General features: G+C 36.9%; 1 protein-coding gene across 2 annotated transcripts in view; it reads right to left on the bottom strand.

The window, feature by feature from the left end:
• FTO (FTO alpha-ketoglutarate dependent dioxygenase) overlaps nucleotides 1-19,499 on the bottom strand; it is a 365,665-nt gene that overhangs the window by 213,547 nt on the left and 132,619 nt on the right. For both annotated transcript variants that reach the window (XM_012772616.2, XM_075995647.1), the window contains exons 5-6: nucleotides 8,253-8,332; nucleotides 799-942 (exon numbers count right to left, since the gene is read on the bottom strand). In XM_012772616.2, the coding sequence (XP_012628070.1) occupies nucleotides 799-942; nucleotides 8,253-8,332 (224 nt within the window). The remainder of the gene's footprint in view (nucleotides 1-798; nucleotides 943-8,252; nucleotides 8,333-19,499) is intronic.

Raw genomic sequence — 19,499 nt, 5'->3', positions numbered from 1 at the left:
CAAGGATGTTTATATAGCAAACAGCCTTTGTAGACCGAGACAGTTTATTCCTTCAGAACAAAGGGCAGATTTGTGTGTAGACTTACAAGATAAAGAGAGTGTTTTTAACCTGGCGTGAAGGCCAGGCATGCTTACTATCCACTTAAAAAGATACAGGTTCCTGTAGCTCAAGTTTCCCCTCCTATAATGCAACTCCTCTGTGTGTACATGTTATCTGGCCTACTTTGCATCACCCTATAGAAATAGAGGCTTCACAAATGTTATGGTTTGAAAGTTTATGTCCCTTCTAAATTCATATATTGAAATCCTAACAGCCAAGGTGATGGTATTAAGAGGTGAGGCCTTTGGGAGGTAATAGATCATGAAAGCTCTGCCCTCATAAATGAGCTTAGTGTCCTTATAAAAGAGCCCTGAGGGATCCTGTCTGCCTCTTGCACCACATAAGGACAGAGCGAGAAGGTGCCATCTATGAATCAGGAAACAGCCCTCACCAGACACCCAACCTGCTGGTAACTTGATCTTGGACTTGCCAGCCTCCAGAACCGTAAGGATGAATTTCTGTTGCTTAGAAGCTACCCAATCTATGCTTTCTGTTATAGCAGCCTGAATGGACTAAGACAGAGAACTAACATAAAAATGCTGATACTCCGGCTACTGCTATTGTTGCAAGTAGTAACCTTTCCTTCACCTCTAACCTAGCAGTCTCATGTCTAATACCAGTATACTGTGGCAGATTAACTCGTTAGTGTGCAAGTAGGGTAGGATCTGAGACCCTTCACAGTTCTTGAGAGGCCTCACCTCATTGTGAATTTCTTCTCCTTGTTTCAAAACTGCAGGCTCGAAGGATTTCAAAGAGACGTCACCATTGTCCACATCGTCACGGACATTCTGCAGAGCCAACTGGCAGCGTTGTAAGATGTAATCCAAGGTTCCCGTTGAGCACTGTTGAGACAGAACCATCCATCAAGATTATGGGCAAAATCCAAGTTTATCATGCCATGCTTCCTAGGAGGGTTGCATCTGCCCCTTGCTATGCATTCACCTGTTGCTGCCACAGCTCAGCCTATTCTCCTTAACTCAAGAATTACTACAGTAGCCTGCCCACTGGGCTCTGTGCTGCCAGCTTGGCCTCATTTGGGCCACTCAGTTTGCTGGTTTTCTTTTCTTATGTGGGCCTCATATCTCAAGTAGGCTTTCTTGAGGCTAAGGTCCTATTTTTGCACATATTGTTTACATATGCTACAGCATCTAGAACTGAGTCTCACATGTAGAAGAAACTTAAATAATCATTGGATAAATAACTAGTTAACCAATAAGTCAAAGACACTGACTTTATATCTGGTACCCTCAGACTAGCAATGGGGAAGAAAGGTAACCAGACTGTAGAATTGGTATGAAAAGCATACTAAATAGAATAGTAATGGCAAGTGGGGGTGGAGGGGTGGGGTGAAGTTATAAATACAAGAAAAGAACTCATTTCCCTTTTCTGCAAAAAGCACACACTAGGCAGTGCAGACCTTGGCAGAAGAAATCCTTCAAATAATGGAAAATATGTGGCCCGGCCATCCAGGCATGCTCAAAGGCATAACTTAGTAGCTGTGCATCAGCAAGGACACAACCAGTTCATCCCTCTCTGAGCCTGTGGGAGCAAAACTGAGGTCAAATGGACAAACTCCTTTTTTTAAATGATCGTATGTCAAAAAAGAAGAGGATGCAGATGGACTGTGCATCCGTTTGTTTTGATAAAGAAATGATTTCCTAGAATGATAAAAAGCAAGCTATAAATATGCTTTAGACCTAAGGAGGGAAATGTATCCCTAAAATATTTTTATTTTAATATTTATAATTTAAACTGACCCCTTGGACATAACCTTGAAGGCTAATCCTCTGGTATAAAAATTCTTTGCACATTTACTGCCATCTTATACAACATCAGCAAGCCTGGGAAAAAACAGTTTCTGTGCCAATAAACAGAAGCTTGACTAATGTGTATTTTACCATGAAGATCCCAGAGTGCTGGGAACACAAGGGTAGGCAGCTCCAATTTGCTGCAAAAAAAACCAAAGAATGGGGGTGAATCACCACTCACTTCTGTCCCACAGTTACCTCTACAATATCTCTTTAAAATGTCAGTCTGTCTAGAAAGTTCTTACTTGGACCTTCACTTTCCCAAGTATAAAGTGAGCTACACAAGAGGTTATCAATTACGTTGTCATTTATTATAGCTAAAGATTGGAAACAACTTATATTTCCCAACAATAGGAAACCAGTTAAATGAACTTGTAACCATACTTGAGCCCACCCCCACACACCCCCCACACTCCTGCCGCCCCCAAAGAAAAGGCAAGGGAGACAGTGGAATTTTTTTTTCTGGCTATATAGTGTTTTCTTTGATTTGGACCTAATTTGGGTTTTGTTTTGGTTGGTTTTTTTTGGTGGGGGGGTAACAGTTTTATTGAGATATAATTCACATATCATAAAATTCAACCATTTTAAGCATACTACTCAATGTTGTTTAGATAATCACAGTTGTGTAACCATCACTACACTTAATTTTAGAACATTTTTATCACCCCGAAAAGAAACCCTGTGCCATTTAGCAGTCACCCCCTCCCATTTCCACAAACATTTCAGCCCTAGGCAAATACTAATCTACTTTCTATGTCCTTAGATGGGCCTATTCTGGACATTTCATATAAATCAAATCACTCAATATGTGATCTTTGTAACCAGTTTCTTCCACTTACCATGGTTTCAAAATTTAGCTGTGTTATGGCATATATCAGTCCTTCCTTCCCTTTTAATACCAAATAATATTCAATCGTATAGATATGCCACATTTTGTTTATCTATTCATTAAGTGGTTAACCTTTGGGTTGTTTCTACTTTTTGGTTATTATGAATCAAGCTATCATGAATATTCATGTATAAATTTCCATCATTCTTGGGTATATATACCTAAGCATGGAATTGTGTCATAGAATCATACAGTGACTATGCATTTAAACTTCTGAAGAAGTACCAGACTGTTTCCCAAAGTGGCTGTACCACTGTATATTCCCTCCAGCAGTACATGAGGGTTCCACTTTCTGCACATCCTCACCAACACTTGTTACTGTCTACTTGATTTTATCCATCCTAGTGTGTGTGAAGTGGTATCTCATCATGCTTTTGATTTGCAGCTTCCTAGTGGCTAATGATGTTGACCATTTTTCATGTGCATATTATTAGCCATTTGTATACGTTCTTTAAGGGCATGTTAATTCAGATCCTTTGCCACCTTAAACTGGATTATTTATCTTTTTAATTATTTAGTTGTAAGAATTCTTTGAATATTCTAGATACAATTACTTTAGGAGATATATGATTTGCAAATACTTTGTCCCATTCTATGATAATACTGGTTGCTTCTGGCGAGGAGAAGCTAGTTGGCTTGAGAAGAATGAGACTTTACCTGTATTCCCTTAAGATATATATTTTTTTAATTTTAAGCCATTTGAGTAACTATCTATTCAAAAAGTAATTATATGTAAAACTTGAATTTAAAAAAGACATTCTGCATAGAATCCTAAGAAAAAACTAGAAAAAACTAAAATCAAATAAAGGTCAAGAGGCATCAGACGTAATTCAGTAATGTACAACCAAAAGACCGAATAAATTTCTTCTCTGATTAACTAAAATGAATTTCAAAACATCATAACCTTAGTATAACCTGTTTCCTACATATTGTGAATAGGCAGAAAATAACAAGTCATTTTGTTTGGCACATATAAGATAAGTAATGCTAATACTGTATGAAGGAGAGGACATTTGTAAAATAAGCGAGACATATAAAGTTGCATGAATTTCTTCCCCTCTTCTATTAAAGAAAACAATAATGTAACTTCAGTGTTGAAGGAAAAAATCTTTTGCTTCTTCTACTATTGAAAACAATAAGATGAAATAAAAAAATTTTTAAATAAGATGAAAACATACTCCTACTATCTTAGCCTATTTTTATCTTTTTACTGCATGTGATTCTTTGTCTACACCCAGTTGTAATCACTGTATACATATCAATGTATATGCTATTTTTCACTGTTTGTACATAAATATTCAAGACAGCCATTGAAAATGGTTGCTAATTAAGGTCATAGTCAACAATCTAATTAAACGGTCACATACTATAAAGGTATTAAGGTTCTGCCCAACTTTCACTACTACTGATCATGCTAGATAAACATCTTTATATACACATTTCTATTTAATTATTTCCTGGGTTTGATTCCTAAAAATAGTGCTATGAGATCAAAGATGATTTTTATGGTGCTTTATACATATTCCCATATAGCTTTATAAAAAGTTGGCCAATCAGAAGAACTAGCAGAAGTATATGAATTGTACCAGTTTTACTATAACTCTGTCAGCACTGAATACCAGTATTTTTTACTTTGGTAGAAATATTTTGGCAGAAATAACAAGTGACCTTAAGATAGTAATTTTTGAAAATTTACTTTTAATTTTAAGGTGATTTTTAAGGCCTGCTTACCCAGGATCATCTATAACACAGGTCAGCAAACTGTTTCTTAAAAGTCCAAACAATAAATATTTTAGGCCATTCCAGGCCATAAGGTCTATGTTGTAACTACTCAATTCTCCCACATAGCTCCAAAGCAGCCATACACAATATGGAAACAAATGGTGGGCTGTGTTCCAATAAAACTTTATTTACAAAAACAGCCAGCTGGCCTGCAAGCCACAGTTTGCCAACTCCTGCAAGGTATTCACATCATTCACACCAAAATATAAAAATCATGGATTTGGGGTAATGTTTTCCTCCTGACAGAATCACTGTACATATTCATCCCTTTATTTAAAGTTAATTAGTGCTTTAAATTTGGCCTAAAAATTAGAAGACACAAACACTACTATGAATAAACAGAGAAAGCTAAGCCTCAGGTTATTTTGAAATCAATGCTGCTCTAATGACTGTGAAATTGGTCCACCTAGGCCAGGAGGGTGCTTGTCAAACTACACTCCAAAGTGCTCCCTTTGGGTGCTTTTATGTGTGTGTGTTTACTGCAGGAGGCAGGGGGCAAGAAGTTTCCTGCTCTCTCACATGTTTCATTCCCATATTCCCATTTGTCTGTTGGACTTGTTCACTTGGCAGCTCCAACCCAGCCTGTTCAAAACTGAACTAATTACTCTCTTCCCCTAATGTCTTAGACTCCCTATTTCTACTAATGGTAATGTCATCCCTGAATCATCCAGACTTGAAACTCAAGAGTCATTCTAGAGCCTGGCACATGGAAAGCATCCAATAAAGAGTTAGTTCATTCATTCATTAACTCATTATTACATTCCTCTCTCCAAGTCAATCAGTCAGTTGCCAGGTTTTACACTGTCTCTTACATTATTCATGAGATTTTCTTCTTTTTGCCTCCTGCCGGTACCTTAGTTCAGACCCTGATAGATTTAAGTGATGCCAATATCATTTTCATCTTCTTAAAGTTATCTCAATATGTCACTACCAAGATAAAAAATAATCAATAGTCCACAAGTGCCAACCAACTTAAGTTCAAACACTTAATCTGATATCCGAGATCTTTCACAATCTGGTCCCATGCAGGAATCAGCCTTGACAGCCAACATTCCCTTTGGCACCCTAGGATGCGCTCAAAGTACAGCCAGTCAATATTCCCCAAGCACTGCCATCCCATCCCAATCACGAGATTTCCACCTCAGTCCTGGTTCATCCCATTAGCTGTCCTAAAATCCCTAATACCTGTTCAATCCCTTTATCTTACCTGTCATGAAAAGCTAATACATACTTCGCCTCACCCATGAAGCTTTATGCTATTTGACACTTTCTATTCTATAATACACTATACTTATAGATGGTAAGCATCTTGAAGACACTGAACATATCAACCATTCCTGCTCACAACGGCCTAGCTTGAACATGAACAAAAGTTTGATGAATGAATGAACAAACTGAAATCTCTTCTTCTGAACAGCAGTGTTCAATGAATAGCAATTCTTATAATTAAGACTTGCTAATGATTTAATATTTCTTGCTTTATTATGTATACTCTAGTATATAAATGGAGAAAGAATAACCTTCCATACAAAGAGCTGTAGTTGTTCCTATCTCCCATTAGTTTTTCATCAGAATAAAAGGAAAAGATCGTCACATTAGGAGTATCCACAGTAACAGTAATTTAATAGTAGTATTAGTAGCTAACATTCTTTGAATGTATGCCCATCACTGTTCTAAAAGACTTACATGTATTAACTAATTTAATCCTTGTAAGAACCCTATGAATTTGATATTGATTGGTATCCCCATAGAACATATTTCCCCAAACTTTTTGTTAATCATTTATTTATCATTACCAGCCTTCTGATCACAGCACTAATGAGCTTATCTACTCTTCCAGGTTAGATTAGGAAAGATGTAAGAAAGATACACTTAAGTGGCCACATACTCAAGAGATGTATGAGAATAAGATTCTTGGGACGTTTATAGCTAGAAAAAAAGATGCCTATAACCAGGGAAATGAAATCTTTCTGTACAATACAAGGTACATATTAGAAGCTCCATAAATGTTCCTTCCTCTTTTCCTTCCTTCTTTCCCTTCCCTTCCTTCTTTCTCTTTCTTCCTTCCCTTCTTACTTTCCCTCCCTCAGTCCCTCTCTTCCTTTCCTTTCTTCCTTCCTTTCTTTTTTCCTTCCTTCCTTTCTCCCTTCCTTTCCTACTTCTTAACAGAACCTCTTTATGGCCTTGAAGATAATTATTTCTGTGTTTATTTAAAATTTGTCTCCCCAACTAAAATGTAAGTTCAACAAAGGCACTGAACATGGTGATGGCTCCACCTCCCAGGCCTACCATGCTGGACACACAACAGGAACTCAAATATTTAAACAAGTGAATGGACATGAGAAGAAAGGGGAGAAAGGGAAGCAGGAATGCATGACGGGTTTGCTGGCATCTGGTTTAAATAGTTACTCATTCCCTCTCTGTCACATAGCAATATGAGTGGTCCACTAGTAAAGCTATTTAATCACCAAAAGACACGACATTGCCGTATAGAGTCACATGGTCTTGAGACTGAAAGACCCTCTGCTTGTGCTTCCCTGCTACTTTTCTTTTTTTTTTTTTTTTTTTTTTTTGAGACAGAGTCTCACTTTGTTGCCCAGGCTAGAGTGAGTGCCGTGGCGTCAGCCTGGCTCACAGCAACCTCAATCTCCGGGGCTCAGCGATCCTACTGCCTCAGCCTCCCGAGTAGCTGGGACTACAGGCATGCGCCACCATGCCCGGCTAATTTTTTTTTGTATATATATTTTTAGTTGGTCAATTAATTTATTTCTATTTTTGGTAGAGACGGGGTCTCGCTCAGGCTGGTTTCGAACTCCTGACCTTGAGCAATCCGCCCGCCTCGGCCTCCCAAAGTGCTAGGATTACAGGCGTGAGCCACCGCGCCCGGCCCCTGCTACTTTTCTGTATCATTCCTACCCAATTTTCTCACACTTGTCCCCTGTGGTTCCATGAAAGGTCAAGCTATGAAGCAAAGCACGGATAACAAGCTTAGGTGGGAGGTCAACAGGTAATCCCTTTCATGATGATTCACTTGCTCTCTGGAACCTTTCTTAACTGAGCAATGGGACCCCAGGATGACTAATATGAGTTTTTCTCATTTTAAATTTTCCATTCTGAACTTGTCTGACCAGCAGCCACTGTAAGTGGTAGCAGAATTTAGCAATAAAATCTATGCTATGAATACAGCTGGAAAGCTCAGAAACTCCTTGGCACCACTATAACTTTCTCCTTAATTTACATTCACATGAACAGAAGTCTGACCAAAAAGTTAAGGAAAATGTAAATTCTCAACCATCTGAATGCAGCCACAGCTAGCAGATGCACAGGCACACGAATCCACCCATTCCCTTCTGGCCATCTCCTGCCCCTAACCTTGACAGACACATCCCCCTAAAGAAATCTCTAACTATCTAACTTGCCAATGGCATTTTCCTTCTCCAAGAAACATAACCCCAAGAAGCAAAATATACTCATCCCATGCTGTGAATACACTTTTTAAAACTGTATCCAACACAACCCAAAGTTAAAAACGCAAGTAAACAGAGACTAAAGTCAAGTTACATGGAAGCAATTTTCCGATCAAACACTCTTCCAAAGCTCTATGATAAATTGCTCGTTCAACCACTTCTGTCACATCCAATTAGGTGTGAATCACATTTTTATTTACACTTACCTCTGCCACTCGGTGGGTGGAACTAAACCGAGGTTGTGAACCAGCCAAAACACAGTGTTGGTGGGTGGCATTGAGATCATCTATAGGAAAAATATCAAAAATTAAAAAAAAAACATTTATTAGTCAGTATACTATACACTATTTAAAATACAAAGTAAACAGTGAATCCACCACTCAGGAAATGCCAATAACCATGGAATTAACACTTGTATTCGCTAAACACTTTCTTTTAAGTAGGATGTCTCACTCTCCCTCTCTCTCTCTCTCTCTCTCTCTCTCTATATATATATATATATATATATATATATATATATACATATATACACATATATATATAAAATCACACAAACTATGACACTTTGGAGAGTGAATAATTATTCCAGAACAACAGGGATAAAACAGGACTTTCCTCAGCAAACAGAACTTACAGTCACCCTACTTATAATTCCCACCCACTACAAAGTTTACTATTTATGGATTGAGCTTCTTTCTCTTTCTCATGACATATCTCCTTCTATCCTTGCCTTTAGAACAAGCCAGAATTCTTTCATATTATTTTGAGTCAAACATCTTTAATCTAAAAATCTGCCTCTTTCTCTCCGTAATCAAAGTATCAATTTTGCCCTAACAATTTTCCAGGCAACAAACCAACCAACTCAGCATGTTGCATGTTTGGCTCTCACAACCGAATTCAAATCTATGGATTCACAACCCAAGAATGGAGTAGGTGATGAATTCGTCAGCTAAATAGTCCCAAAACCACAAGCAGTGGGCGAAAAATCGATGGCCAAGTTGTTGCGTATCCTAAGAAATGCTGCCACAGACAGGCAAAATCCATATCACTTCTGCTTAGGATATCACTTCCTCTACTACAAAAAAGAGTTTTAATGTTCCCCAGCAATGATTTGCGATACAGGCAACACAGGATTCTTATCAAGATATCAAGAAAGACAATGACTTAAACCAAGGGCCAAAGACCACCAGGCCCTTCACATGTCAGCAAAAACAACCTACAATATTGCTTCTAAACACAGAAAGGAAATGCAAAATGCCAACAGAAGGACTTTTGCTTATGAATATTATCTAAAATGAAGCTTCTAAAGATTAAATATTAGTATCTGAAACAAAAATCACACTGAATGAGATTAATAGCAATTTAGACACTGAAGAAGAAAAGATCACTGATCTTAACTAGAACATACAGAAATTGAAACTATCCAAAATAAAGTGATCAGAGAAAAAAGACTACAGTAATATGAAAGAGCAAGGCACAACTGACCTATGGGACAACATTAAGCAATTTAACAAAAATGTAATTTGAATCCCAGGGAAGGGAGAGTGACCAAAAAAAAAAAACCATTTTTGTAGAAACAATGGCCAAAAATTTTCCAAATTTCATGAAAACTATAAGCCCAGAGATCCTTGTTCAATGAACTCCAATCAAAAAAATACAATAAATAAGACCAAACTAATGCACATCATAATCAAATTTCTGAAAACTGTTGATAAAGAGAAAATCTGAAAAGCAGGCAGAAAAATAAACATACTAAATACAAAAAGGCAAAGACTAGAATGACAGCAGGCTTCTCCTCAGAAGCTATACAACTCCAAAAACAACTCTGTGACATATTTAAAATACTGTCAGCCTAGAATTCCATATCCGGTGAAAGCCCTTCCAATATAAAAGTGAAATTAAGACCTTTCAGAAAAAAAAGCTCAAAGAATTTATATTCAGTAGACTTACACTATAAAAACTGTTACAAAATTCTTCAGGTCACATAAAAATGTCAGAGGCATTTGGTTCTGCCCAAAGGAATAAAAAGTAACATGAATTAAAGATATTATGAAAAGATAATTAAGTGTTTAAAGTCAAACAAAAATCAATGTATCGTGAAGTCCATAACATATATAGAAGTAAAATGCATTAAAGGAGCACGAAGGAGAGGAGGAAAGAAGCAAAAGTGGCAGAATATTTGAAGTTACATCGTGGGTAAGTTAAAGATGTATATTGTAAGCCCTAGAGCAATGGCTGTCAGTCAGATGTAATTTTGTCATTGCCCACTCTGGAGATGCACACAGGTTTGAAACAGGGAATGACAATTTACCACAGTTAAAACCAAGGGGCAGAAACATCTATGGGAACCAGCAGCAGGGTGGAAAAATCTGAACTGTAATTAACAAATTGCTGGAGATTCAATGTGGACAAGGGGATCCCAGTCTTTGGGTCCCCTACACTTCCATGACGTTTATCTCCAGGAGCTCTCCCAGGTTTTCATAGTGAAGATCCAAGAAAAATTTCCTCAAGCTTCCAGCAGGAGGAGGGGAAAAAATAGCCATTCTGAAATATACCAGAACATTCTATTCTTCTTAACAAGGACTGCCTTCAGGAAAAACAGTTTTTAACAGAGCCTAACCTATTGGGGTTTATCAAAGCCCAACTGAGCTGGGATAGGAAAAAATACCCAATTCCAGCCAGCTCCAGCCTTCTACCTAGGAGAATGGAAATATTCAACTCCAGATCCTTCTAGCATCCCAAATAGGGGGAAGAAAATACAGAACTCTGGCTACCGCCAGCCATCCTATCTCAACTAAGAATGGAAAAAAAAAAACAAAGAGAAAAAAACTCACCACACTAGGAAGCACAATGTGAAGTTCACAGTTCAGGGGCCCAGCCTAAAAGACTAAGACCTAATCATAAGATTATAGAATGTTTTCTGCCCCAACATACCTTACCACATTACTAATGGTCTACTTATTGTAATTCCTTTTACCCAAAACATCATGTCTCCCTACCAAGAAAAAAGTTCAAGGCATCCTAAATAGCAAAAACAGTTTGAAAAAAACTGAGCAAAAATCAAAATAAGAGTCAGATATGGCAGGAATCTTAGAATTATCAGAACATAATTTTTTTTAAATCTATGATTACTATACTAAGGGCTCTAAAGGACAAAGTAGACAGCAGCTACAGCAAACAGAAAATCATTAAGGGCATAGCTGCACTCAACAATACCATCAATCAACTAGATTATATAACTGATATATAAACTACTTCATCTAACAGCAGCATAATATACACTAGTATCAAGCACACATGGAACATAGACCACTTTACGGGTTATAAAACACATATTACCAAATTTAAAAGAATGGAAATCATACAATGTCTGCCCTCAGACCACAATGGAATTAAACTAGAAATCAGTAACAGAAAGATAGCTGGAAATTCCCCAAATACTTGTAAATTGAACAACACACTTAAAAATAATCAATGGGTCAAGGAATAAATCTCAAGAAAATAGACTGAATTAAATGAAAGTGAAAATACAACTTCTCAAAATTTGTCAGATACTGCGTCAGCACTGTTTAGAGGACAATTTATAGCGATGAATGCATATATTAGAAAAAGAAAGATCTAAAATCAATAATCTAAGATTCTTCTTTAGGAAACTAAAACAAGAAGATCAAATTAATCCAAAGTAAGCAGAAGAAAAGAAAAGGAATAATAAAAATTAAAGTAGATTAATGAAATTGAAAATACGAAACCAAGAGAAAAATCATGAAACCAAAAGCTGTTCTTTCAAAAGATCGATAAAATCAATAAGCCTCTAGCCAAGCTGAGAAAAATAAGAGACAAGACACATATTATTACACTAATATCAGAAATGAAAGATTCAACATTACTACAGGTCCACTGGACATTAAAAGGATAATAAAAGGATGCTATGGGCCAGGCGCAGTGGCTCACACCTGTAATCCTAGCACTCTGGCAGCAGGATTGCTCAAAGTCAGGAGTTCGAAACCAGCCTGAGCAAGAGTGAGCCCCCGTCTCTACCAAACAAATAGAAAGAAATTAATTGGCCTCTAGAAATATAGAGAGGAAAAAAAAATTAGCCGGGCATGGTGGTGCATGCCTGTAGTCCCAACTACTTGGGAGCCTGAGGCAGAAGGATTGTTTGAGCCCAGGAGTTTGAGGTTGCTGTGAGCTAGGCTGACGCCATGACACTCTACCATGGGCAAAAGAGTGAGACTCTGTCTCAAAAAAAAAAATAAAAAAAAAAAGAAAGAAAGAATGCTATGAACAGCTCTTTACCACAAAATTTGATAACCTAGATGAAATGAACCAATTTCTTGAGAAATACAATCTGCCAAAACTCACACAAAAGGAAACAGGCAATTGAATAGGCCTGTCTCTATTATAGAAGCCGAATCAATAATTAATAACCTCTCAAAACAGAAAGTAGCAGGCCCAGATGTGTTCACAGTTATGTTCTACCAAACATTTAAGAAATTATACTAATACTTTTCAGTCTGCACCAATCTGTTAGTTCTAATATTAATAAAAGATAAAAGCACAGGGAAAACTTCCAAACTCATTCCATGAGGCCAGAATACCCTAATACCCAAACCAGACAGACATTATTTAAAAAAAGAAAACTAAAGAACAATATCTCTCATGAACACAGATGTAAAAATCTTCATCAAAACATGAGCAAATTCTAAGTGAATTATTTTAAGAATAGAAAAACAAATACCACGTGTACTCATTATTAAATTAGAACTAAATGATGAACACTCATGTATACATATGGTTGTAAAATTTAACAGAAATCAAGCAGCTGGGAGGGTGGAGGTGGGGATGGGTAAATTCACACCTAATGGATACAATGCACACTAATCTGGGTGATGGACCTACTTACAACTTTGACTCAAAATGTGCAAAAGTAATTCATGTAACCAAAACGTCTGTACCCCCATAATAAAAATTAGCAAATTGAATTCAACAATGTATAAAAAGAGTTATACACCACGACCATGTGAGATTTATCCAAAGTATGCAAAATTGGTTTAACATTTAAAAATAAATTTATGTAAACCATCACATCAACAGGCTAAAGAAGAAAACTCATATGATCATACCAATAGGTATGAAAAAACCATCTGACAAAATGCAACACCCATTCATGATAAAAACTCAGTAATCTAGGAATAGAGAAGGACTTCTCCAACAGATTAAAAATGTCTACAAAAACCTATAGCTAACAGCATATTTAATAGTGAAAGGCTTTACCACTAAGAGCAGGAATAAGGCAAGGATGTCTCCTCTTACCACTACTTTTCAACATCATACTGGACTTTTCAACATTATACTGGAAGTCCTAGTTAATGCAATAAAAAAAAATGAAATAGAAGGCATTCAGATTGAAGAGGAAAAAATTAAATGTCTTGTTTACAGATTACAAATGTCCATGGGGAAAACTGAAAATAATTGTTTTAAAAAACTCCTACAACTAATAAGCAATTATATCAAGGTTGCAGAACACATGGTTAATATACAAAAGTCAATTACTTTCCTGCATCCTAGCAATGAACAAGTGGAAATTGAAATTAAAAACATAATGCCATTTACATTAGCACCCCCTAAGATGAAATACTTAGGTATAAATCTAACAAAATATGTACAAGATATTAACTCAAAATAGATCACAGAATATACAACACCAAGACTGAATACTAATATAAACTACGGACTTTGGGTAATGATGACTTGTCAATATAAGCTCATCAATTATAACAAATGTACCACTTTGGTGTGGAATGTTGATAGTGGGGGGAGATTTGCTGCAGGGGTATATAGGAATTCTCTGTATTTTTTGCTCAGTTTTGCTGTGAACCTAAAACTACTCTTAAAAAAACAACCCTCTATTAAAAAATATATATCAACTGAAAAGCGTCCAAAAAATTCTTTAAGACTACCTAGCTCATCATTGTGAGACCAATAATATATACAGTTATGTAAGTATATAAAGTTATTCTCTTAGGCTGTTCTCCTAGCAAAGAAAAACCCTCTGTGTGTTACTTAATTTAATAACAGGGTGAGCAATTATGAATACAAAGCACCAAGCACTGCTCTATGCACAGTGAACAAACCATTCCTGCTCTCGTGGAAGTTATATTATGATGGGGAAGATACATAGTACATAAATAAACAAGAAATTCAGATGTGAAATGCTATGCAGAAAATAAAGTAGGGTAATTTAACAAGCTTAAAAACTATTGTGGGTACAAAGGAATAGTGCACTACTTTATACACAACATTCATCAGTGACATTTAAACTGAGATCTGAATAATAAGGAGCCAGCAATGCCAAGATCTGGGGTGAGAACATTCCAGGCAGAGCAAACGGCCGGGCCAAGGCACTGAAGTGGGAATCAGCTTGATGCGCTTGAGGAGGACCAGCAGCGACAGCAGGGAAGATAATGGGCAGGTATCAGACTCAGAATGTTCTAGGGAAAGACAACTGGACTAGATAAGTCAGGGAAAGAGTGAAATCAAGAGCAAGTCCTGGGGTCTTCGCAGGAACAACTGATGGAAGTAAGTGACAAGACGTTAGGGTACTGCATAAACAATATTACAAATTGCAATTAGAGGTAAGGATAAAAATATCAGTGATACATTTGGAGTTTTAAGCACAAATATAAATAAAATAATATACAGGATCAGAGCCAACACTTGGGCTCAGAAGTGTGCTTTTAAGTCCTGATGACGAAGGCTGAATGACCATTCTCTCTTCCAGTTTGTCCTCTCTGAGGATTCTGGCTGAGGACACTCCTGAGCATTTCTGGTTGATCCTGACCACTTTGCTTAAAGGGGGTTTCGGAGTCAAGCAAAAACATAAAAAGTAGGGGTTGGAGGGGTTCCCCAGGCTAGATTCCCATAACGGCCTGGAACAATTTCTAGGAAACACATAAATGCCAGTTTCATTTAACCAAATAAAAGCCTTATTACTCCTATGCTATTAATACTAGGATCCACAGACATCATTAGGGGGCAAAAATCATCTTAATGAACATATTTGTTAAGTGCTTTTGTTCCATGAGGGGCAGTTAATGTGATGCAGGCCAAGTGGCAAACACAACATTAAAAGTTATACTTTGAGGCTTGTACCTTTATTTAAATCCTTGGCAACGCTCTAATCAAATAACTCTTTTGAAATTGCTTCCAACTGTCTCTAATCCTTTAGGACTTTTAAAAAGAAACTTGTAATTTTCATTTAAGAGCTTCTAATTTACCTAAAACTCTAAGTCTATAAAAGTGACTCAAGCTTCATAGATTGTACAACTCAAAGGATATACTAAATTCATTCCCAGCTGTAAAAGAGTACTCCTAATAATTTTTAGAAAGACAACATTAAAAAGTGTCTATTGCAACAATCTGGATGGAACTGGAAACCATCCTCCTTAGTGAAGTATCGCAAGAATGGAAAAACAAACACTACACATACTCACTAGGAAATTGGAACTAAATGATCAGCACTCATGTGTGCAGATGGAAGTAAAACTCAACAGAAATAATGCAGGTGGGAGGGGGGAAAGGGGATTTCACCTACCCATAAAATGGGTAGGTGAAATCATACCTAATGGGTATAATGTACAGCATCTGGGTGATGGGCACCCTTATAACTTTGATTCAAACAGTTCAAAAGCAATCCATGTAACCAAAACATTTATACTCCCACAATATTCTGGAATAAAAAAAGAAAAAAAAAACAGTATCTATTTACCAGAGTTATCTCAGAATACAGCTAAAAACTGAGTGACTCTATATCCAGCTGGAATCAGAGTTTGTGGATTATTCAACAAAACATAAAAAGAAAAGACGCTCTTGCTCTTTGCTGGCTAAATGCTGCAGGCCGTGGCATTGGATGAAGTGAGCTTGGACGTTCACTGTAGCATGAAATCTCATCTCATACATAAAAGACCACAAATGCAATGGTATAATTCATGCTAAGGTGACCAATTCATGTTCGGGACTTCCCTCTCTTGAACACTGAAAGTCCAGTGTCCTGAGACGCCCGCCCCTGTAGACAAATGGGAACAGTTGGTCATTCTAAATCTGCCCTAACCCTTCCTTCCTTGGTTTTGTTGTCCAGTGTGTCACCAGGGCTATTTCACCCAAATGTAAACAATCAGGAGCTGTGCTAAAGGCACTCTTGAGGTAAATAAGCCCAATACTGAAATCCAATCTTCTCAGCTTCACGCAATCACTGAAGCTTTTCATTCTTACTCACCTGTCCACTCTCATCTCTCAATCTTAATATTTATGACCTTATTTTTCCTAGATGTGGGGACATCCATGACTGGGAACATTTTCAGCATTTAATAGGCAATGAAAGGGGGAGGGGAAAGCTCCCTGGCAAGATGTCAGTATAGAGACAGGCCCTGCCCCATTCCCCGATTCTCAATGAGACAATCAATGGAAGATAAAATAACATCAAAACCTCTTTCAGCACTAAATATTAGGGAAAGGTGCTCAGTATGCCAGAAATGTGAGGAATCGTGCTGAATGTAGCACAGGTAGAATTAAAGATGGGCAAGCATGCTCACAAATGACTGTCTCAGTGAAAGAGCAGCTCGCCTGATAGGTGTATCAATCAGATCCTGAGTGAAGCACTTACCTTCTAACTCAGAAAGTGGAGAGCAGGAGAGCAGGAGAGAAGCGAAGGGGCACCCAGAGGGCAGGGCTCTCGCCTCTGTAGGAAGCACTGTACGCACACAAGCTGGGATACTCACAGAGCCCAGGCTGCTGTTCTAAGTAACTACTTTGAGAAGACAACCAGACATTGCAGAGGCGAGGAACTAGAGCGAGCAGCTATGCTAGGGCTGGCCCAGACCTACCATGTTTGCTCACACTGCAAGCATCCATATCACATAAAGGCAAAAACAAGTTATTAATCACACTCCAATTTATCAAATCGTTCATCTGGCCGTGTAAGGATACATTTTCTTCCTTCTTCCTCCAAGTAAAGGATTTGGCCAGGAATCCACACTAATCTCTGATAGAACCAAACTCAACTCTTTGCCTATAAGCTAGTACTAGTCCTCTTTCTATGAAGCTAAATAGACAAACAGAAACTGCCAGAACTATACAAAAAAATACTACAATTCAAAGGAAGAGAATCACTATGATTGAAACTCTCTTCTGAAAAAGGTTTACTCAAACCTACAGGAAAAAATTTTAGAAAATTCTCAATTTTTCGAGACGACACTTGACTCAAGAAGGCGCTGCATTTGTGAAAATAAGGCAAGCAGACATGCATATGAAAAACAGCATGAGAGCAGGAAAAACTGTGTGGAGTAATTTTTTTAATAGCATTTCTTCATTTAAAATGATGCCTGATGGGGTGAACGGCAGAGTGCACGCCTACAGAAAAATCAAATTACTGAAGTGGATGAGTAAACTCAAAGAAATCTAGAACTTAGAGGAAAAATGAGAAATTAGTGACAGAAAACATATGATGTGGGGAACACACACTAGAGGCCACAATATGTGTGACATGAGTCACAGAAAGAAAGAATACAGAGAGATGTGAGAACAATCAAAGAAATAATAGAAGAATGCTTTCCAAAGTTGTGAAAAGCCCTGAGTCTGAATGCGTACTATAAAATGGTTATATAAGCACATAAACAAGAAAAACTTAAATATAAAATACTACAAATATCCAAAGAGAAAACATGACTTGCCAAAATGTAACCAAAATGAAGATGGCCTCAGACATCTCCCTAACATCAAATATCAGAGGTCATGGGAATGTCTATAGAGTTTTAAGGAGGAAAGTCTGTTACCCAAGAATCCTATAGCCAATCAAGAAGATATTCACATGTGAAAGTACAGGAAGTCACTCTTGCACAATGCAAAGACTCACAAGAATATGCCACGACCATTCCCCTGCCATTAGTCTTCATGAAAATTATTAGAAACTACACTTTGGCTGACCAAGGGAACAATCAAAATGAAAAAAAAAAAAAAAAACCCTCTAGCAGTAAGCATAAAAGCAGTTAAATAATTTCAAATATAGAAATATAGTTATTTAACTTAATGTAAGTTTTAAAATTAATACTTAGAGGTAAAGATGTTTCACCTAAAATAAATACTAAAAATCTAAGCGAAAAATTGAAAATCATATATTAAAAAATACCTGGGAAGTGGGCAGAAGGGTTGGATAAAGTAAATGTTAAGAAAATCACTAACATCTCAACAGAAAAATGGGCAAAATATGATTGGCCAATGAATAACAGAAAGAAGTATACATAATGGCCCAGAAAAATGGAAAATGTTCAAGCCCACAAATAAATAGATGAAATTTGAAACAGCAGTATGTTATTTTCACCCATCAAGTTGAGAAAAAATATTTTTATGAGCTTCAAGTCAAGGTTAAGTGGAAAAAAAAGTTGAAAAATATAAAAAAAAATTGGCAAAAATATTTTTAAATTGTAATGCCTAGCATTGTGTAGAGTAAGGTAAAGTAGGCTGGTGGAAGTAACTGATGATCTCATTTCATAAACTGCAGGTGGGAATGTAAATTGAAACCAGTCTTTCTGACAATAGAATATGTACAGTTTTTAAATGTCCATACCTAATTCCTTACCAAACCATTTCATGTCTAATGATTTTTCCTATGAAAATAAAGATATATGCACAAGATGTTCACTGTAGCAATATACATAATATCAAAAAACTTGGATTAAATAACCAAGGTAGAGGATTAATGTTTGTCATTTAAAAAAAATGTTTAAGCTTTACTGAAGTACAATTGACAACATTTTTACATATTTACAATGTAATATTTTTACATATACATTATGAAATGATTCCCCTAATCAATCTAATTACTATATCCAAGACCTCACAGTTATTTTTTTTTTTTTGTACATGGGGTGAGAACATTTAAGATCTACTCCCTTAACTTCTTTCCTCTACATAATACAGTATTATTAAATATAGTCACCATGCTGTATATTAGGTCTCTAAAGGTTATTCATCCTGCATAAATGAAACTTTGTACCCTTTGACCAACATCTACCCACCACCTTCTCAAGCCCCTGAAAAACACCATTGTATTCTATGCATCTACGAATGTGACTTTTTCAGATTCCACATATAAGTGAGATCATGTGGTATTTGTCATTCTGTGCCTGGCTTACTTCACTTGGCATAACATCTGCCCTGTCCAACCATGTTGTCACAAATGACAGGATTTCCTTCTTTTTAAAGCTGAGTAATATTTCATTGCATGTGTTTGTGTGCATTCATTTTATATAGGTGTGTGTGTATACACACACACACACACATATATATATATATATATCACAGTTCCTTTACTCACTCATCTGTCAACAGACATTTAGGTTGTTTCCACATCTTGGCTATTGTGAATAATGCTGCAGTGAACATGGAAATACAGATAC

This window comes from Microcebus murinus, chromosome 20, assembly GCF_040939455.1.
Source record: "Microcebus murinus isolate Inina chromosome 20, M.murinus_Inina_mat1.0, whole genome shotgun sequence".
Taxonomy (NCBI): domain Eukaryota; kingdom Metazoa; phylum Chordata; class Mammalia; order Primates; family Cheirogaleidae; genus Microcebus; species Microcebus murinus.
The sequence above is the reverse complement of the archived record's forward strand: the minus strand, read 5'-3'. Positions and strand labels throughout refer to the sequence as shown.